Source organism: Vigna unguiculata, chromosome 7 (genome assembly GCF_004118075.2).
Source record: "Vigna unguiculata cultivar IT97K-499-35 chromosome 7, ASM411807v1, whole genome shotgun sequence".
In the NCBI taxonomy this organism is placed as follows: domain Eukaryota; kingdom Viridiplantae; phylum Streptophyta; class Magnoliopsida; order Fabales; family Fabaceae; genus Vigna; species Vigna unguiculata.
Window position 1 is genome coordinate 14,508,558 of NC_040285.1, and position 22,667 is coordinate 14,531,224.

Below are 22,667 nucleotides of genomic sequence, written 5' to 3' on the forward strand. Positions count from 1 at the left end.
TCAATCTCAACACCTTCTTCTCTTCGCCTCTTCGCATGTATCCAAGTGGTTGTTCAACATATACTTCCTCCTCCAAGACTCCATTCAAAAATGCTGACTTCACATCCATCTACAAGATTGTCCATTTGTGTTGAGCTGCTAAGGAAATCAACAACCTGATTGTTTCCATCCTCGTCACGGGAGCGAATACTTCGTCATAGTCTATTCCTTCCTTCTACTTGTACCCTTTCACTATGAGCCAGGCTTTATATTGCTCGACTTCACCATCAGCATTTGTTTTCTTCTTGTACACCCACTTTACGCCAATAGGTTGAGCTCCTTTGGGCAAATCGGTTAGCTCCCACGTGTTGTTGCGTTCGATTGATCCGATTTCCTCATTCATCACCTTTTGCCACTTCTCCTCCTGCACAACCTCTTCAAAGCTCAAAGTCTTCTGAATCTACCAGGAAACATATAACATGTATTTCGCCAGTCGAGTTGTATATGTCTTGCAAGTTTCGCACTCTAGGCTGTAGAGGTTCATCTTCTTCATCAGAAGTCTCATGATCTCTCACAACTTGTGGTGTATCTATCTCCAAGCTTCTAGACTCCTTCTCCGAGTTGTTCCACTTCCACTCACTCTCTTCATCAACTTGAACATCTCGGCTCATAATCACCTTCTTTGTTATTGGGTTGAACAACCTATACGCCTTGGTTTTTTCATCATACCCAATAAACACGTACTTCTTGCTCCGATCTTCAAGTTTGGTCCTTTGTTGAGCTGGGACATGACCATAAGCAATGTTGCCAAACACTTTGAGGTGAGACACACCTGGCTTTCTTCCACTCCAGACTTCTTGCAGTGTCTTCTCGTTCAGCTTAGCATGTGGACATCTATTTTGCACATAGATGGCACATTGCACTACTTCCGCCCAGATCTCCTTAGGTACATTCTTGCTTTTCAACATTGTTCGAACCATGTCAAGTATGGTTAGATTTTTCCTCTCAACTACTCCATTCTATTAGGGTGAGTATGGTGTTGTCAGAAATCTCCTTATTCCTTGCTTCTCACAATACTTCATGAGTTCGGATGAGATGAACTCGCCTCCTCAGTCAAATCTAACAGATTTGATAAGCATGCCGGTCTCCTTTTCAACCATTGCTTTAAATCTTTTAAACACTTGGAACACCTCAGATTTCTCCTTCAAAAAATACACCCATGTTTTTCTTGAAAAATCATCTATGAAAGAAATGAAATACCTTTTCCCACTGAAAGATTCATGGGTAATTGGTCCACAAATGTTTGTGTGAATTAATCTGAGTTGTTCCTTTGCCCAGTACTCGATAGTCCTCGGAAATGAGGTCCTCGGATGCTTCCCGAGCACGCACTCTTCACAAAATTTCTTTTCAAACTCCATAGTCGGGAGTCCTCGCACCATCTCCTTTTTCACTAACTCGGCCAACCCACCAAAATGCAAGTGACCAAACCAGAAATGCCACATCATAGCTTCATCCTTCACGTCGAGTTTCAAGCACTTCTTTGAACTATTTTCAAGTCCAGCTTGTAGATCTTGTTATTCTTCACCTCTACTCGGGCAATCAATCAATCTGACTTATCTTTCAAGTATAGTATTCGGTCTTTCATCAGAACCGAGTAACCTTTCTTCATCAGCTGGCCCATGCTCAATATGTTGCTCTTGAGATTGGGTATATAGTACACGTCTTTGATTTCTCCAACTCGGTTGTTCTTTTGCAGGTACCACATTGTACCCCGACCTTTTACTGCCACCTTTGATGCATCTCTAAATGATACGTGTCCAGCCTCAACTTTAGTGAGCTCCATAAAGAGATTTTCGTCCCTACACATATGGTTGCTTGCTCTTGTATCAAGGTACCAAACTGAGTTGTTAGAACAACATGGACTTAGCTCGGCACCTGATCTCCTGAACATCATCAATATTCCTTCTTCATCAACATCCTCAGAAAGGAAGTTCGTTTCCTTCTTGCTTTCAGATCAACAATCCTTCGCGAAATGTCTAACCTTCCCACAATTGTAACATTTGACTCCTGAGTAGCAGTCTTTGGCAAAATGACCATACTTACCACATTTAAAGCACTCAACTCCTGAGTTGTTTGACTGACCTCCTTGACCTCTACCACCACGACCTCCACCTTGTCCTCGACCACGCCAGTTTTGTTGGCCACCTATTTTTGACCTCTTTCATATCCTCCTCTACCACCTCGACCTTGAGTGTTCTGAGTATAAGGAACCTTCTTCTCCCTAATGGTTGTCTTTGCTTAGAATGCTTGATCAAGGGACTCCTCCTTCTTCTTCCTTCTTCGCTGCTCATGCGCTTCAAGCGACCCAACAAGCTCTTCCACTGAGAGCGCTGTCAAGTCCTTGAATTCCTCTATTGCGCAAACTATATTCTCAAAGTCATCAGTTAACGACCTCAAGATTTTCTCCACCACTCGGCAAGCAGGCAACGTCTCTCCATTTCTACCAAGCTAATTCACTACGGTCTCAACTCGGAAGACATACTCGGCAACCCCTTCATCTTCCTTCATCCTCATCCTTTCAAGCTTACCTTTGAAAGTTTGAAGCCAAACTTGCTTCACACGGTTATCCCCTTTGCATGCCTTCTCTAGAATATTCCACACTTCTTTTGAAGACATAGCATTTGCTATCTTCTTAAAGCCGGACTCATCAACAACTGGTACAGCCGTAGAGAGCCGTTTTGTCCTTTGTTTGTGTTGCTTTTAACGTAGCAAACGGGGCTATCGTCATTTCTCCATTGTCCTCTAGTTCTTGGTACCCATTTTCGACCACCTCTCATACTTCTTAGGAACCAAGGAGAGCCTTCATCTGCAGGCTCCAGTTATCATAGTTGATGCCTTTTGATAACTTCGGCAGGGGCATGCTGTTAGTTAAGCTGACCATCTCGATCAAACTCTTTAACTCACTCAAACACTCAGGCTCTCAAGCTCTTATGCCAATTTGTTGACAAACAAGTCTCTCTGGATAGACACTCTTTGTATTCAGTGTTGTATTTTGAAATGAAGCACTACATGGTCCTTTTATAGGCCTTTGGACATGACCCTTCAACTACATTCATTAATATAGCTATTTTATAATCTCCTAGAAAATTAATATAGCTATTTCCAACTACCTACATTTAAGTTTACCCAACAGAAATCAGGGACTGGTATTGCATAATAGTCACGTCTTCCCAAGTGGTTGTGTCAAGACCCCATTCTGCAACTAGATCGACACTTGTTTAACAGAATCCCCTTGTTTAGCTTGGTGTACACTCCTTTTGTCAAGAACTTTGCTTGGCAAACAAGTAGACGTTTGCACTTGTAGTTGCTTTGGTAAATCAATCTGCACTTCATGTGAGCCAACAACTTTTTTCAGTTGTGACACATGGAAAATCATATGTATACGAGTGTGATGAGTGCGTATTTTTGCCCTCATTTAATGTTTAATTATGGGTATTTTAATTGAATTTGTGTGCTTAAAGATTGATTTAATTTGGATTTCCTATAATTGGGTTTATTGAGCATGAGATACAAAAACATGTTAAAAATAGCTTTTTAGTTGCATAAATGTTCTTTGGATATTTTGAGGTGTGTTAGTGCAGCTGCAGCTAAGTTGAGCTCATGGAGGTGTGAAAATAAATTGGTTAAAGCTTCATGACACCTTAAAGATAAATCCAAAAATAAGAAATTATCAAAAGCACAAAAATCCAAGCCAAGCATTGCATGAAGATGGCAAGAAAAGCTTGAAAAAGTGAAGAAGTTTGGCTAAACCAAGAAGAGAGGAACAAAAAAATTGGACCTTTCAGTTTTCTTTATCTTTATGATAGAAGATAATTGCCAGTGTGGACGAATCTGTTAGGGTAAACTTAAATTAGGAGTTATTGAGCAAACTTTATGAGTGGTTACATTTGTGATGTTTTAGGAGAGCAAAAGTCAAAAGTTTTATGTGTTATGTTTCGGATGTTAATGGTGATTAGTGTTATGTTTTTATAATAATTGGAGACATTATGACTTGCAGATGAAAAGCCAAATGTAAGTTCTATAAATTGTAGTGTCTTGCTCATATGAAATACACAAGTGAAGTAAATCATATTTTCAGAAATAGAGTGCCTTTGCTAACAAAGTGGTATTAGAGCCAGTTAGCTTGAGTGTCTGAGAGTGAAAAAAGTGAGTGATGGCCAACAATATGTCCTTACTCCAGCTGACACAAAAATCTGACTACGATAAGTGGAGCATGCAGATGAAGGCCTACCTCGGATCCCAAGACGTGTGGGATGTAGTTCAAGGTGGCTTCGAAGAACTAGAGGATTTTGATGAACAAACAGTCGCTCAAATTGCTGCGTTTAAAAAAATAGGAGTCAAAGATAGGAAAGCTATGTATGCATTGTACCGAGCTGTGGACGACACAGACCTTGAGAAGTTAGGAAATGCTACGACTTCAAAAGAGGCGTGGGAGATCTTGGAGAAAACATATAAGAGAGATGACTGCGTGAAACAAGTTCGTCTTCAAGCTCTCGGAGGAGAGTTTGAGAGGTTGTTGATGAAGGAGAACGAAGGGGTAACCAAGTTCATATCTCGGGTGGAGACTGTGGCAAACCAACTTGGCAAGAATGTGGAGTCGTTGCCTGCAAACCGAGTTGTGGAGAAAATTTTGAGGTCAATGACAATTAACTTCGACAACATTGTGTGTGCTATAGAAGAATCCAAAGACCTCTCAAAGCTCACAATGAAGGAGCTTGCTGGGTCTCTAGAAGCCTATGAACAAAAAAGAAGAAAGACGAATGAGGACTACTTTGGCCAAGCTCTCCAAGCAAGGACAAATTTCAAGGAGAAAAAGGTGTTTGGAACTCAGAACACTCGGGGCAAAGGAGGAAGAGATCATGGGAGTCAAAACTATGGTCTTGGAAGCAGAGGTTAAGGACGTAGTGGTCAAGGTCGAGATGATTACGAAGACGGCGCTTCCAGCCTGCAAAATTGGCGGACCGAGGTGGAGGTGAAGGCAGAGGAGGTCGGTCAGGCAACAATGGTGAATGCTACAAGTGCGACAAGCCCGATCACTACGCAAATGAGTGTAGATCGATCAAGTGTTATAATTGTGGTAAGACAAGTCATTTTGCAAAGGATTGTCGGTCTCAAAATAGGAGAAATGAATCAACCAATCTTCTTACAGAAGAGGTTGAAGAACAAGCTGGAATACTATTGAAGGCTAGTAGCGAAGCGAGCTCGGCACATGATGTGAAGAGCTCGACACATGATATGAAGAATTTGGAAAGGGAGGAAACTAATAAGGATGAGATTTTGCTAACAAGGAGCTCGGATATCGAGCTTGGTTCGAACTCTAGCACAAACACCGAGATTGGTTTGCATGTCCAAAATAACTCGATCTGGTATCTAAACACTAGAGCTAGTAACCATATGTATGGAGATGAAAGTATGACGAGCTCTCCAAAATTGAAGCTGGACATGTGTCATTTGGAGACGCTTCCAAGGTGATGGTAAAAAGACGAGGTACGATATGTTTTTCTCAAAAGAATGGACGAATTGGGACAATTCGGAATGTGTACTACATACCCGACCTCAAAACCGACATATTGAGTGTGGGGACAGTTAATGGAAAAAGAGGTACTCAGTCATCATGAAAGATCGAGTGCTGGAGTTGAGGGATAAACTCGGACACCTTATTACCCGAGTAGAAATGAAACAAAACAGAATGTATAAACTAGAGCTGAGGTGTTTGAAACTCGATGTCGAGGATGAAGCAATGAAGTTGCATTTTTGATTCGGCCATTTGCACTTTGGAGGGTTGATCGAGCTAGTACAGAAAGAAATGGTGCGTGGATTGCCACACATAGAATTTAAGAAGAATTTATGTGAAGATTGTGTACTCAGCAAGCACCAGAACTGAGTATGAAGTGAAGGAACAACTCGACCTGGTGCATACAGATGTTTGTGGACCAATTACTCATGTATCTTTCAGTGGTAAGAGGTATTTTTTAACATTTATTGATGATTTCTCTCGGAAGATATGGGTTTATTTTTTGAAGGAGAAATCTGAAGTATTTGGAGTATTTAAGAAATTTAAAGTAATGGTTGAAAATGAGACGGGCACAAAAATTAAAGTTGTTCGGTCAGATAGAGGAGGTGAATACACATCAGCCGAGTTCATGAGGTACTGTGAGGAGCTTGGCATTAAAAGATATTTGATAGCTTCATACTCACCACAACATAATGGAGTTGCTGAAAGGAAGAATCAGACAATTTTCAACATGGTTCGAGCAATGTTGAAAGGTAAGAATATGTCAAAAGAATTTTGGGCTGAATTAGTGCAGTGTGCAGTATATGTGCAGAACGGGTGTCCTCATGCAAAGCTCAATGGACAGACACCACATGAAGCATGGAGTGGAAAGAAACCATGTGTATCTCACTTGAAGGTATTTGGAAGTGTATCATATGCTCATGTTCCAGCGCCACAAAGAACCAAGCTCGAGGACAGGAGTAAGAAACTTGTTTTTATTGGATATGATGAAAAAAAAAGGGCTATAAATTTTTTAATCCAATAACAAGCAAAGTTCTTGTGAATCGAGATGTTGTAATAGATAAGGAGAACGAATGGAACAACTCGGTAGTGACAATTAAGAGCTCAGCAACGACAAGTGGGAGCTCAAAAACTACCTTTGGAAGCCTAACAAGTGAAAGAAGAAATCTAGACAATGTACCAGCAAGACAACAGGAGGTCTCTAACGAGGAAGAAGAACCATTGCAGCCCATAACTCGGAGCCTACTAGACATATATAATACAACTAACGAGGTACATGCTGTATGTCTTTTGGCAGAATCGAAAGATGTTAGTTTTGAAGATGATGTGACCCCACCAAGGCTCATAGTTTGGGCTAATGGCCTGGCCCATTTAGTTTATCTTTGTTATTAAATAAATACATATTTTTGAAATGCTTTATTTTCAGTCTAATAATTAGGCTTTATTCTGCAACCCATGTCTACAAATCTAATTCTCGGATGAGCCAACCAAAAGGGCAGCAACCAATAACCCTTGCTTTATTTTCTCACAGTACTTTAATTGCATCAAGTGTTCCCGTGTTGGGTTGCGCAGCACATCATGCGTGATGGGGTGTGGAAAGAAGCAAGGCACGCATCTGCCAAATGATTGGAGCGCGAAGTAGGGAATTGCACCTCATCTTAAATCAACTCCCTACCACCAATGAGGACCACATGACTTTTCCTAATTTTCAGCTGCGGGTGCTTATGTGCTTATGTGATAAGCATCAGTCACGTCTTGTATCACAAATTGGGCTTCCAGCCCAATTCCTTCAAAGCTTCCAGTAGTTACTAGCATGTTACTTGGGCGCATCTTCCATCTGCCACGAAACTTGATCCAGCCAGTTGCGTTGCATCTCAAGCAGGAAGGCCCTTCCCTCATTCCAGCGTCTGCTAGTTAGGGTTAATGATGAAAGAGGGTTGTGCCCCTTTCTTGTAGTTACTAGGGTTTTACACTTTCTTCTCCAAGAGTCCCAGTCGTAGTTAGGGTTAACGTTTTCCTTGCCTCTTCTTCTCCTTATACAAGAGGCAAGCTACCATTGTAACAGTTTAACTTAGATGAATGATAAATCTGGTTGAGAACACTCCCACTTTCGTCTCTGCTCAAACCCTTTACCTTAGATGAGGATTTATCCTCCTAGGGTTTCCAAACCAGTGAGATTCCAGCGTTATTCACCAAGTATAAGCCTTCTGTTGCATTTTCTAGTCGTTTCCACCGAACAAACGACTACCGGAGGCCGTCTCTGTCGAACGGAGTACAAATTCTACCGATTAACGGCGCCGATGGCCTCATCAAGTGGTATTCAGAGCCAATCGGTTCTCGAAGGTCTTCAAAGATGAGTATTCTTCGTCTTTTATCTTTGTTTTTCTTATTATTATGTTTGATTCCGTCTTGTTCATGCGCTGATTGAGTCTACTTTTGTCTGTTGAATCTGTGTTGTGGTGATATTTTTTGCTGAAATTGATTTAAAATGCGTTGATCTAATTTTCTGAATGAATATGTGATGCAATGTCATACGCTCTCTGATTTTGTCATTCAATGTATGTCACAGTTAGGCTTTAATTTTAGTTTTGATTACCTAGCTTTAAATTGTATAATCTCGTGTTTTTGTCTTAGGTTTTGTTTAGTTCATTTTCTATGTCAATGATTCCATAGATGTTGCCTAATTTGCGTATTGTCATAGTTTTCTCTCAGTTTTAGTCCTTGTTTTGTCTATCACATGCTTAGTTTCTGTTCTAATGTATTGTGGAGTTCACATATTACTACTAGATCAATAGTAATATTCTGTAGTGTTTCAGTTTTCACTGTTTCGTGTTTCAATCGTGCTGGGTTTATGTTTGTCCGAGTTGTCATTGCTTGTTGATTTTGCAATCATTTTTTATGTTCAATTGCTATCTTTGCTTTTGAGTTGTGTTGTTGTGCTGCACTTTGAGTCTGATGGCCAAGGATTGCTGTGACCGAAGCATTTAGTGACTAATCTATCAATGCGAGCTCTAATTTGTATCAGACTCTATATGTGGAACCTCCAGCTTGGTCATGTGTATGCATAGGCAGTTTTACAGTTTTACTGGCATGATTCCATTACTGTGCACATCACTTTCAACATTAATATTCATTTGCAGAATTCTGTTATTCAGAATTGAACCATGCGCATTGTGTTTTGCTTCCAGTTCTGCTCAGTTTACTACTATTTGCTTTGTTGATGATTGAAATCCATGTTGATTTTAAAGCCAGTATCATGTTTTCATTCCAATATTGGTGTGAGGTCTTGTGATTGAAACAAAATTTTGCATAGCAGTTCTATGCTCCATAGTTTAAAGACTGCATCTGTTTCACTCCATTGTGTTGTTTTATGTGTTGGAAGCACTCTAGTTTCTTAATTTGAATGCTTTGGCCAAGATCTTGTTGTTGTTTTCACTACAACTTTTGCAATATCAGTTACCATGAGACAATATATTGTAGTGTTCAATTTTGCTAAATCAGTGTTTCTTATATTTCTCCACCTATCCAAGGTTGATTTTCATTACTTACACTGATTTACAACATATTCATAACTGGTAGATTTTTGTGCTTGTCTAAGCTGATTGAGTTGCATATCGTTGTAATGTACTACCTTGGTTATATCCTGTTGTGCAACAATCAATATTGCACATTCTGTTTGCTACATCATATTTGGCCTTTTTTGTTGAGTGCAGTAGAGTTTCTGGCCTGGCTTTCTTTTCGCAGTTTCTGTTTTATCAGATTACTGTCTAGTGTGTTCATCCAGTGGTGTTCTAGCTAGTCTGATTCAATCTGTGTCAATTCTACTGCATACTGCTGAGCTATATCCATTGGCTGATTGATTAATTTCTTGTATGTCTATTTCCATTGTTTTTTTTAAGTTGAATCAACTTTGAACTCTGTTATATGCATTTGATCACTGATTTGGCAGTAGCACATTGACACTGTTGTGAGCTGTTGTTAAGATCTTTGAGAATTAAAAGGAAAGAAAGAAAGTGAAAAAAATTATAATGAGAAAAAGCATCTGATAGAGAATGATTCGGTCTTGATTGAATTTGAACACATTTGATTCAGCAAAATACAAGTTGACTTGACAGTTTCCAAAATGAATACTGCTCTTTTCAATGTCAATTGCATATGCTCTTGATTCAACTTGCTTTGAGTCTTTGCTTGATTTTAGTTTTATTCATCTTATTCTAGACCTATTCTTTAGGTTCTCTTTTGTGTGCCATCCTTTCTTGCTTTGCCTTGTTTCTTACTTGTCTTTGTTGGTTATCATTTGAGTTTGTCTATTAAATCTTTCAATTGATGTTGTCCCATTCTTTCATTTGAGCTTTTATTGTTTTTATGAATTTTTTTTCCTTTCACGCAGCTTGATTTGCACTTGATTCTGTGTTGGATCCTGCATACTCACTATTTTTGCAGCCTTTGTAGGTGAAGCCTCTTCTTGGAGGAGGGTGAGTGAATCTATTGTGAGAGTACATTGTCGAGAGAATTGTAGCGTAAGCTGGGACTTGGGAGCATCAAAGTGGAAGAAACACTTGAGGGATATATGTTTTGGAGGCTGGACCGAGAGAGACATAGCATAACATTCTTTTATTTTGTGATTTGTTGTTTTCATATCACGGTATTTTGGGTGTACTTTTTTTAGTTTGCTGTTTCTTTTCCCTTTCATTTGGCTTAAGGGGGAAATGCTTTAGAGCAATCCCATCCTTAGCATTTAATTGTAATAGTTTAAGCGTGTTTAGTGTGAGGTTCAAGGGGTTCCAAAGGCCACTTGTATCTTCACTTAGGCTTTCATTTTTCGTCTAGTTTATGTTTTCAGTTTTTAAGTTTTCAGTCTTTATGTTTTCAGCTTTTATGCTCTGTTTTTCAATGTCCAGGTTCTGTTTTGTGTGAATTGTATGTTTAGCTTTCTGTTTTAGGTCACTGTGATATCTAGGTGCAAGTTCTTTTACCACCTAGTTGACCTTTCTTTGGTTATAAGTTCATACACATTTTTTTCACACAATCTGTTTTCATTTGAATTTCTATTGAGAATTTTTGTGAAAGAAATTTAGAAATCTCTGGCTAGGAAATTCTTGGTTTCTAAGCTTGTCCATGAGACTCACCTCCCTTTCCTGGGAGTATCTCTAGATATCTTTTCCATTATTTTCTCTTTAGGAATTCCTCAAATCTTTGTGAAATTTGTTTTGCTAAAAGTGTTTCAAAATGAGTTTTTCTTCTTCTAGCTGTGTGCTTTTAGGTAGGCATAATAGTATGCATTTAGGTAGGCATAATAGTAGTCATGAGTTACATCATACTATTCATAGTGATATTCCATTCTTTGGGGAAGATATAGGACTAATATCATTTAGAGATTGCATGTGGGATACAGAGAAATTGGTGCAACCTTTGTTTAGTAAATATAGTCAAGTTGATATTCTTAGTCATGTTATTTCTAAGTTTGTAGGACGTGCATATGAGTGGTGGCAAGAAAGGGAATATAGAGTGAAAAAGGAGAGAAAATCATGCATCAATACATTTTATGAATTATAAACATGCATGTGGAAATATTTCATTCCCCCTTCATTTAGGATCACTAAAGCGCAACAAGCTAGGATAGAAGACTTTATTGACATTGGGGATGCATTCATCCAAAACATTGATAAGTTTTCTAGACTAGAAAAAGATTTTAAGGACAATTTAGACTTGCTCTCGAGTGAACCAAGAAAGAGAGAAAAATATAAGAGAGAGCAAGCTAAACATCAAAAGCTTCGAGAGATTGAAAAGAAGAGAGGAAAAGAAGAGCTTGAGATGCTTTGTGCTCAAAGAGAACAAAAGGAAAAAGAGATAAAAGAGAGCAAGAAGAAAGAGGAAGAAGAAAAGGCTAAAGAGGAAAGTCTAAGAAAAACAAAAGAAGAGAATGATAGAAAAGAATTAGAGGAAAGAGAGAATATAAAACATGAAAGTGAGCATGAAATACAATCACAAGTGGTGGAGTTAAAGAACATTTTAAAAGCAAAAAGGGAACCCATTATTAGGGATCTGGTGATCAATCCTTCACCAATTCCTTCCATTAAGTCTCAATTTTCAAAGGGAGTTTTCCACTCTTTACATTCTTCCCACTTCTTCATTAAATCTTTTGTTTTGTTTCCTTCTTAAATTTTTTGTTCTCCAACTCATTCCCTTATTTCATCCTCCTCAACTTGTTTTGCCAAAACACACTTTGACATTAACATTATTTTCACAAATCATCCCCGTCAAGGTGTGCAACACTGTTTTTGTGAAGTCGGCCTAATACCATCCTTTTCAATCTTTAAAAGCCTATTTTCACAACTTTCCCAATCAATTTTACTGCATGGTCATTATGATTTTAATTCAATTTTATTTGATGACTACTACAAGTTTGTTTTTGATCCAGGTGGACCATTCAATTTAGTTACTGTGAGCCTTTCTCAACCCTTTTGATCTGAGGACAGATGCTCTTCAAGAGGGAGAGGATGATGTTAGCCCACTAAGGCTCATAGTTTGGGCTAATGGCCTGGCCCATTTAGTTTATCTTTGTTATTAAATAAATACATATTTTTGAAATGCTTTATTTTCAGTTTAATAATTGGGCTTTATTGTGCAGTCCATGTCTACAAATCTAATTCTCGGATGGGCCAACCAAAATGGCAGCAACCAATAACCCTTGCTGCCAATCCTGATGCTAGCGCTTACGGGATTTCCTCACAGTACTTTAACTGCATCAAGTGTTCTCGTGTTGGGTCGCGCAACACATCATGCGTGATGGGGTGTGGAAATAAGCAAGGCACGCATCTTCCAAATGAATAGAGCGTGAAGGAGGGAATTGGGCTTCATCTTAAATCAGCTTCCTGGCACCAATGTGGACCGCATGACTTTTCCTAATTTTCAGTTGCACGTGCTTATGTGCTTATGCGATAAGCATCAATCGCGTCTTGTATCACAAATTGGGCTTCTAGCCCAATTCCTTCAAAGCTTCCAGCAGTTACTAGCATGTTACCTGGGCGCATCTTCCATCTGCCACGAAACTTAATCCAGCTAGTTGCGTTGCATCTCAAGCAGCAAGGCTTTTCCCTCATTCCACCGTCTGCTAGTTAGGGTTAATGATCAAAGAGGGCTGCACCCCTTTGTTGTAGTGTTCTTGGCCACACCCAAACCCTTAGTTGTTAGGGTTTTACACTTTCTTCTCCAAGAGTCCCAGTCGTAGTTAGGGTTCACGTTTTCCTTGCCTCTTCTTCTCGTTATAAAAGAGGCAAGCTACCATTATAACAATTTAGCTTAGATGAATGATAAATCTGATTGAAAACACTCCCACTTTCGTCTCTGCTCAAACCTTTCACCTTAGATGAGGATTTGTCCTCCTAGGGTATCTAAACCAGTGAGATTCGAGTGTTATTCACCAAGTATAAGCCTTCCCCTGCGTGTTCCAGTCGTTTCCACCGAACAAACGACTGCCGAAGGCCGTCTTTGTCGTGGTGGATGAGAAATGGAAGAAGGCAATGGACAAGGAGATTACTGCGATAGAACGTAACAACACGTAGGAATTATCCGAGTTACCACAAGGAGCTCGACCCATTGGAATAAAGTGGGTTTTCAAGAAGAAAATGAATGCACAAGGTGAGATAGAGCGATATAAAGCTCGATTGGTGGTAAAAGGCTATAGATAGAGGGAAGGAGTTGACTATGCCGAGGTGTTTGCACCTATTACTAGGATGGAGACTGTTCATCTACTAATTTCTGTAGCAGCTTAGAAAAAATGGCCCATTTTCCAAATGGACGTAAAGTCGGCTTTTCTGAATGGTGTGTTAAAGGAAGAGGTCTACATTGAGCAACCACTCGGCTACAGAGGAGAGGTGAAGAAAAGAAGGTGTTGAGGCTGAAAAAGGCTCTTCATTGCCTGAAACAAGCTCCAAGGGCGTGGAATGACCGAATCCACACTTATTTCGTGGAAAATAAATATGAACAATGCCCGATTGAACACACACTATATATAAAGAAGCGTGGAGGTAGGATAATGTTGATAGCTCTTTATGTTGATGACCTTATGTTCATGGGTAATGATGCAGAATTAATTAAGAATTTCAAAAGAACCATGGAGAAAGAGTTTAAAATGACGAACTTGGGACATATGAGATACTTTCTTGGGCTGGAAGTCAAACAACTTGAGACAAGTATCTTTGTGTCTCAAGAAAGATATGTCGAGGACATTCTGAGAAAATTTAAGATGGCGAGCTGCAACCTAGTTTCAACCCCAATAGAACCAGGTACAACACTTTCAAAGTTTGATGGAGGAGATCACGTAGATGCCAACAAATACAGAAGCTTGGTTGGAAGTCTTCGTTACTTGATGAGTACAAGGCCGAATTTGTTACTAAGTGTTGGAATAGTTAGTCGATACAAGGAGGAGTCGAGCTACACACATTGGAAAGCACTGAAAAGAATATTGAGGTATGTGCGGGGAACAACATCACTCGGATTATACTACACTAGGTCGAACGATTACCGATTAGTAGGGTACTCAGACAATGATTGGTGTGGAAATGTAGATGATCGGAAAAGCACATCCGGGTATGTCACTACAACAAAAAGTATTTTAGACAACACCACAAAACTATGGCCTAAATCGTAAAAACTTGGGCTAAAGTTTAGACAACAGTTTCTTAGCCGTAGTCTAGGTGGCCGTTGGTGTAGGCATTAGGCCACGGTTTTCAATACGATAACATTGTTAAAACCGTGGCTTAATATCCTAATAATAGACAACACCCTTATAAATATTGTCTTTGAGTTTAAGCCACATTTATTAAAATGTGTTTTTATAGAAAAGTTCAATGTGAAAAAAGTGTACCTCTTCAAATCACAATATTATACAATTAGGCACCACAATAGTCAACACCTCAAACAATATTCGTACGCAAAATATTCATAATTGAATGAATATTAAATGTCATTCATACATATATTTCAATGCTAGAATGAAAACTATTAAAATAACTATCTTGAAGTCATTATTAAGGATGAACCTTTCAAAGTTTTAGCTAGAAAGCTAAAATATAATATGTCTAATGTTTCTTAACTACATAACAAAGATCATTATTCTATAAGATTGTCTTCATAATCTTCATAGCCTTCATTGTCTTCATGATCTTCTTTGTTTTCTAGCTACAAACAACAACACAATATATTATCACATTTTTCCAACATATTATACATTATAACAAGTTAATTAAGTCAAATTTAACATGTAAATGTGCATTGAATCACATGTTTTCAATCATTTCTAAGTTCCAACAAATGCATGTTCATGAGTGAAGTAGAGACCTAAAATGTAACATTATACTCATCATGATTCTTCTCTTACATAATGTATCATAGATGTTAAATAACAAACATGATTTGAGAGTTTATAGTATAGTATTAATCTAATGTAACACCTAATAAGCACAAAATACCAATATTTTAGTTGCTAAGAGTCTAAAGCATCAATAAGTAGTTATTGCAACATCCTAACCATATCCTATTTAGTATTAAACTTTTGGGTATTTTACATTGATATTAATGATGGAAGTACAATTAAAAACTTTTCTTTACCTGCGGATCATGGGTTGATGCAGATAAATATGGCCCTGTTGCACTACTTTCTTTACCTAAAATGCGTGCCATCATATTATTTAAGTCCTCTTCATCTAAATTTGGATTTTGTTGCCTTACCACAAAATTTACAATTGCTCGTAGATCTTGTATTTCCTTTGTCATACCACTAATTGCGTTTGCATGTTCTTTCTTGATGGTAGCAATTTCTTCATTTTTCCTAAATTGTGATGATGTCATAGTCTTTCCGTAACAACGTACCCTCCCAGGCTTTTCTTTTCCAAACAGTGATTTAAATGTTTGTTCTGCAGAATCACTTGAGTTTTGAATGGAACCTTGAAGCTTAATCTAATAAAACAAAAATAAAAAATCATTATGTAGATCTATACAATGAATAAAGGAGATTTATTTATATTGAGAAAAAGGAATCTATACAATGAATTGTAAACATACAATAGCATTATGTGTTTCTTCATCCAATTCTTTTCCTTTTCGGCCTTCTCGACGTTGACGAGTTGTAATAAACATTTCAGCTTGAGTAACTTTTTCTCCTACCTCTTTCTTGGTACGCTACAATAAGAAAAAGGTCAATTAGCATATTTTGCATTAGATATAAAACATACGATGACATAAGTAGAAATATATTACCAATTCAGCATGAATTCTAGCAAAACTAGTTGGTCCCATGCGATGGATGTACTTTTGCTTAGCTTTATTTGCAGCATTTCTCTTGCTAAAGCTCTACATTAGGATAAGAGAAAAATAACAATCAAGGTAGATTATAACACGTAGCTTTAACGTAATAAGACATCAAATAAACTTACCTGGATAGTACTATTGTTCCAATATTTGAGCAATTGCTTGAAATGAGCTTCAGAAAGGAATAAAGGATGATGTTTTAGCCGATCCTTCAATGTGGAGTACTTTGAAAAGTGTTTTTTCTTGATAAAACTTTTGTAGAGTCTCCATGCATCATTTATACGAGTAAATACGGCTTTCTCTCCTTTATCACTAATATTGAACTTTTCCTACATAAAAAAACATTAAATGGATGAATTTTAAGAAATATTTATGTCGCCAAATCAATATAAGTTTAGTTTTCATACCAGAACATATGTCCATATATGAGCCTTATTATCTTTATCTTTGAGTAGAGCTTTGAAACTTGTGTAAATCAAGGGACAAAAGCTTGAATTCCTCGCTATTGTGCCAAGGAAATAACTCAAGTCAGTTACAATTTTGTCAGTCGGACCAATAGGTTCTCCATCTACATCCAATACAACTTTTGGACGATCTTGCATTGATCTTCCGTGTATTGCTAAGCATTGAGTTGGTCCTCTTGTTCTTTTCTTCTTTGTCCCTATTTTGACATTCAACTCACAAAATTAAATATTACATATGAAAAACAAATTGTCAAATGCTAATAATAAAATATTTACCTTCTTTTTCATTCAATTCGCCATCTTCATCTTGGTATGTATTTCCTTCACCAACATATTGTTCTGCCTCCTCACCTCCATTTTGAATATTTTTGTCTTCATCATCAATGCTTCCATTTTCTTTAAGAAATTGATCAATTGACATTGACCCCAATTTTGTTTTTGTATCCTTAGGAGCAACACCTCATCTTGTCATTGATTCAACATCTTCAATCACTAGTCCTTGCTTAGATCTTGACTTATCATCTACCATCGTTCCTTTCATAGGCAATCTCCTTTTCTTAGAATTTTCCTCTTGTGACACTCCCTTTTTATTGGGTTGTTGATCAACACTTGAATTAGTGACTTGAGTGAATGCTCTTTCAATTTGTAGTAGCTTTTCCTTTGATTTATCAGCTACATTTGCTGCCTTTTTCTTGAGTTTCCCATTCTGATTTCTCGAGCTAAGCCTCCTATCCAAATTTGCATGGTCATGCAACTTAAAAGTAGGCAAGTTTAGTTGTGTTTCAGCAACAATTCTAGGTGCAGTAGTTCTACATTGATTGCTTGTCATCTTTCCATGTGTAATTTGCATTTTCCTTAGCAATTCTTTGCTTGATTTTACTTGATGAAGTTCCATACTTGAAGCACTCATTTGAATGTTGTTGCCTTGAGGTTTCATCTACCCTTTTAGGAAGTTAAGAGCAAAAATAAGTAAGAAAAAAAAATGCAATTAAGCATAACTAACAAGCAAGGAAATACATATAAATGAGAAGTGATGCAGATATGAAGAATAATAAACATATAAGTGATAAAGAGATGAAGAATAGACAATATTAAGTTTTCTATTCAAGCTTATTCTAGAGTTACAGATTTTGTGTATCCCTCAAATGTCACATAAATGAACCTAAATGTGGCTTGGGAGAAATATGAGTCAGTTAAAGTTGTACACAAAATATGGTTCTTAGAGATCTTCAACTGCAATCTGTAGCTTCTTCAACTGCTTCCTTGACTTCAAGAATCTGTAGTAAAATTTAGCAATAAAATTTGGAAGCCAAATTTTCATTCAGAGCTTAACTTTGATACATTGTGTTAGTGTAATAAGAAATTAATTTATCACTGTTATCACTGTTATGTGTTCCTTTTTAAAGTTGACCTGCAATATAAAACAAATCAATTTAATGGCTACATATTTATGTTGATATAGACCTGCCAGAATTGTACAGTAACAAGATTTGTACAGTAGCTCAATTGATATTGTCATGAAAAGAAATGGTTCCACACAGTTTCAATGGATAGATCTCTTGATGAAAACATTTAAAGGTGGTCTAGCACATGAGCCTCATAAGAGGAGAGGTTCTTCTGCGAAAAAACCAATTGCACCTGAATTAGAAACATTGAAATTTACAATAGAAAAGAAAAAGACTTGAGGGATAAAGTGACATAAACCACCTACTAACATGTGTTCTGTACTTTTATTTTTTGTTCAATCATGACCTTTACAACTGTGTATCATAGTTAATCAGCATATACCTAATAATCCCCGCACTTAATCAACATAGAAAATGAAACATTTTTTAGCCTTAAAAGGATTTAAAACAACTAATTCGTTAATTCCTGGAAACTCCTTTGAAACAACAAAAAGTTCTGAATGTAGAGCTGTTTTTGTCCAATACACTTCCAATACTCGGGATTCAAAAAATAGCAGATAGACCCTCTTCTTTGTACAAGACAATTATACAAAACGACATTTCACCACATTTCACCAAGATTTGTATAGTAGCTCAATTGATAGTTGAGGAACTTTTGCTAAGGAAATTTTAAAAGTTATTCACCACATTTCATGATAGCAACAGTAGTTCGTACAACCAAACATATAACAAAATTTTAAATAGAGATGAACAACAGAAAAATAGAGTCATTCTATCAACACCACATTATATGAGGAAATGTTTAAAAAGTTATCTTACAATTATAGGAAAAACAGAGAGACTTATTCATGTCAAACTAAAGCAGAGAGACTTATCTTACAATTCTGCATCTTGTTACATAAAAAGATCCAAACTACAAAATCCATTCTATCAACACTAGCCATCCTCCTCTTAGTCCATATAGTCAAAAAAAGTCTCATCAAAATCAAGATCATCAGAATAATCTTTCTCCAAATCTTTATAAGGTTTCTCAGCTACTGTTACAGGCATGTCTTCCCTAACCCAATTGAATTCATCATCATTATCAGAATTATTTACTTGTGAGTGATCACCCATATTAAATAAATCTCTTGGAATCGTCTTCAAAACATAATGTTTACTTGTTTCAAAAGGATCTTCAACATAAAAGCATTGGTGGACTTGAGAAGGCAACACAAAGGGATCATTTTGGTAACATTTTTTGTTGAAATAAACACATGTAAGCCCATGTTTGTCTGCATCACTCTCAAACCAATCACACTTAAACATCACAAACTTGAAATGCTCATAATAGTCTAACTCAATTATGTCATTGATTGCCCCATAATAAGTGATGGGTTCTATCCTAGGATTTTCATCCTTGGAACTTGCATAACTTGGTGTTAATGAAACCAAAGTTACACCAGAATTTTGAGTTTTGCGTCTAGCATCTCTCTTTGTAGTATGAAATCTGTAACCATTGATGAGGTAGCCTGACAACCTCCTTGCAACAGTATTTGGACCACGAGAGAATTACTTAAGTTGAAGTGATACATCCTCACTCATGGCTCTATCTTTGAACCATTCACTAAACTCTTGACTTTGGGTTTTAGCTTTGATCCACTTTCTTCTTTTTGTCTTCCTATTTAAAATCTCATCATACTCTCTATAAAAACAAATAATTCTTTATTAGTGATTTAAGGTATAATTCAAAAGATGAGAATGAAAAAAAATAAACTAGTATCACACCTGATGTATATGTTTATTTCGTCATAGTTGAATAAGAGGTATCGATGAGCTTGATCCTTAGATGTCAAATCCAAAGAGAATAGTTTACCTTTTTTCTTACCACCCAAAGCACTACCTCTATTTGAAAAGTAATCACAAACATCTACATCACATAAATCATTACCTTCGTAATTTCTTCTTTTTCTATTCAATCTTGTATCTACGTCTTTATGCATATATCTTGAGCAAAGTGTCAAAGCTTCTTCTGCTAAATACCCCTCGGCAATAGAACCCTCAGGATAAGCCTTGTTTCGAACATAACTTTTAAGTCTGCACAAATATCTCTAAATCGGATACATCCACCGAAATTGAACTGGCCCACCCAATCTTACTTCATTTGCTAGATGGATAGGCAAGTGAACCATTATGTTAAAAAAACTAGGAGGAAATATCGTCTCCATTTGAAAAAGTATTTCTACAATATTGGCTTCTAAGTAATCCAAATCCTACACTTGGATCACTTTTTGGGCCAGCCAAACGAATTAAAGGGCCAGCCACTACATCAAGCATTGTGCATCTTATTGGAACTTGTAACAAGTAGTGTAGCATGAAATGTGCATCATGACTCTTATAACCACTTATTTTCTTTTCACTAGCATTCACACACTTTGAAATATTTGATGCAATCCCATCTGGTAATTTGGTGGACTTTAAAATAGCACAAAAAATTGGCTTTTCATGTGCATTCATTGAAAAACAAGATTTTGCAAACTGTACACGACCTCCATCAAGCTCCCAAGGATGAAGATTCTTTCTAATTCCCATGTCTTGTAAATCATAGCGTGCATTGACATGATCTTTTGTCTTGCCTTGAATGCCCAAAAAAGTCCCAATAATATTATCACATATGTTTTTCTCAATATGCATTACATCAAGATTATGACGTAATTTATTTTGTGACCAGTAGGGCAACTCAAAAAATATTGATCTTTTCTTCCATGGACCATCTTTCTTATTTTTTCTATACTTTCCAAAATCATTGTTAAAATCCTTCAAGATTTCTACAATATCAGTACCTTCTAACACAGTTGGTGTAGACCCAAGTTCTTTCTTTCCATTGAATGACTTCTTATTCAACCTCCATGGATGACTTGTTGGTAAAAACACACGATGGTTCATATAACACATCTTATGGTTGTGTCTCAAGTATGACGAATGAGTGTCATAATTGCAACATGAACATGCCAACCTTCCTTTAGTGCTCCAACCTGACAACATAGCATACCTAGGATAATCACTAATTGTCCACAAAAGAGCTGCATGCATTTGAAATTTTTGATCTCTTGAGGCATCATATGTTTCTACACCTATTTCCCATAATTGCTTTAGTTCCTCAATTAGTGGTTGCAAATAGACATCAATATCATTTCCAGGTGATTGTGGTCCAGGAATTAGTAGTGACAACATTGTGTATTCGGGTTTCATGCATAGCCATGGCGGAAAGTTGTACACCACCATCATGACTGGCCATGTACTATGTGATATACTCATAGTCTTAAATGGATTGAAGCCATCACTTGCTAGACCAAGTCTTACATTGCGAGGCTCAATATAAAAATTAGCATGGCATTTATCAAAGTCTTTCCAAGCTTCACCATCAGCAGGGTGTCTCATTTTTCCATCTTTTGAGCGCTCATCTTCATGCCACCTCATTAAATCTGTAGTGTTTGAGCACATAAATAGCCTTTGAAGTCTGGGGATCAATGGAAAGTGTCTTAAAATTTTTGCAGGCACTTTCTACTCATTCTTTTGTTGCTCTAACTCACCATGTGCTTCACCAAATTCCTTCCATCTTGAAACTTTACACTTCTCACAAAAAGTGTCATTCTCGTGCTCCTTCCAATATAGCATGCATTCATTTCAACATGCATGAATCTTTTTATAATCAAGGCCTAAATCTTTAATCATGGCCTTTGTTTATTAAAAGATTCAGGAATGTTTAGATTCGACATGGCTTCTTTCAATAATTGTAAAAGGTCAGAAAATGAGGCATTGCTCCACCCATGAAGACATTTCAATAGATACATTCGGATTATGAAAGAAAGACTGGAGAAACTTTGGCATCTAGGATATAACTCTTGTTTTGCTTCATTAATCAACTTGTAGAACTTTTTTGCTTCCTCATTAGGACCAGTGTTGTCCCCACTTCCTTCTACCACATTTCTAAATGTGTCATGCAATAATCCATTTATATTATCTTTCATGTCGTCATCACTTGGAGTAGGCAATGATTGTATTGACTCCCCATGGTTTACCCAAGTGTTGTATCCTTTTAGAAATCCTTTAGCTATTAAATGATCATAGACCACATTTCTTGTTGCCCAATAAAGATTTCTACACTTGGAACAAGGGCATAAGATCTCATTCCCTTGAACTCTTCCGCTAGCGTATGCAAAATCTAAAAATAACTCTAGACCATTAGCATACTCTTTACTAAATCTTGGAAGTTTAGTCCACTATTTGTCCATCATCTTTAATCTAAAAGATGATAACATAATATAAGTCTCTCTAAAATTAACAATTTTAAATAAAAATAGGAATAACATCTTCCATAATTTGCTAATGTAAGCTAATAACAAACCTGATATTATAGAATCCACAACAGGTGTTGTAATAGTTAAAGCACAACAACTTCAGAAATCATACTCCTTTTTCTGATCACTAACATAATATGAACTAAATTAAAGCATTTTAAATAAATAAATTAAAAACATATGAAAATTAAAACAATTAAAACTCCTGATATGGTTTCCATATTAAAAACTAATATGAAAATTAAAGCAATTAAAACAATGAAAATTAAACAAATAAACAATTAAAGCATTATATAACACATTAACACCACACACAACATTTAAACAAATAAATTAAAAACTAATATTAAAATTAAAACAATTAAAAATCCTGATATGGTTTCCATATTAAAAATTAATATGAAAATTAAAAAAATTAAAAATCCTGATATGGTTTCCATATTAAAAGCTAATATAAAAATTAAAACAATTAAAACAATAAAAATTAAACAAATAAACAATTAAAGCATTATATAACACATTAACACCACACACAATATTTAAACAAATAAATTAAAAACTAATATGAAAATTAAAACAATTAAAAATCCAT

At 36.7% G+C, this 22,667-nt stretch overlaps 3 protein-coding genes across 3 annotated transcripts; 1 reads left to right on the forward strand and 2 right to left on the reverse strand.

Moving 5' to 3' along the window:
- Positions 1–4,192: 4,192 nt before the first annotated feature.
- LOC114191198 lies at positions 4,193–12,388 on the forward strand. Its single transcript, XM_028080378.1, has 5 exons — positions 4,193–4,931; positions 5,189–5,377; positions 5,476–5,640; positions 5,908–6,513; positions 12,186–12,388. Exons 1-5 carry the CDS (start codon positions 4,193–4,195, stop codon positions 12,386–12,388), a joined length of 1,902 nt encoding a protein of 633 aa, XP_027936179.1.
- Positions 12,389–14,668: 2,280 nt separating this feature from the next.
- Positions 14,669–16,750, reverse strand: LOC114191199. Its single transcript, XM_028080379.1, has 7 exons — positions 16,606–16,750; positions 16,273–16,526; positions 15,991–16,194; positions 15,815–15,907; positions 15,620–15,736; positions 15,167–15,514; positions 14,669–14,737 (listed from the first exon to the last, which is right to left on the reverse strand). Exons 1-7 carry the CDS (start codon positions 16,748–16,750, stop codon positions 14,669–14,671), a joined length of 1,230 nt encoding a protein of 409 aa, XP_027936180.1.
- A 1,936-nt stretch (positions 16,751–18,686) lies between these two features.
- On the reverse strand, positions 18,687–21,194 carry LOC114191200. Its single transcript, XM_028080380.1, has 3 exons — positions 20,254–21,194; positions 19,503–19,811; positions 18,687–19,257 (listed from the first exon to the last, which is right to left on the reverse strand). Exons 1-3 carry the CDS (start codon positions 21,192–21,194, stop codon positions 18,687–18,689), a joined length of 1,821 nt encoding a protein of 606 aa, XP_027936181.1.
- Positions 21,195–22,667: the final 1,473 nt, after the last annotated feature.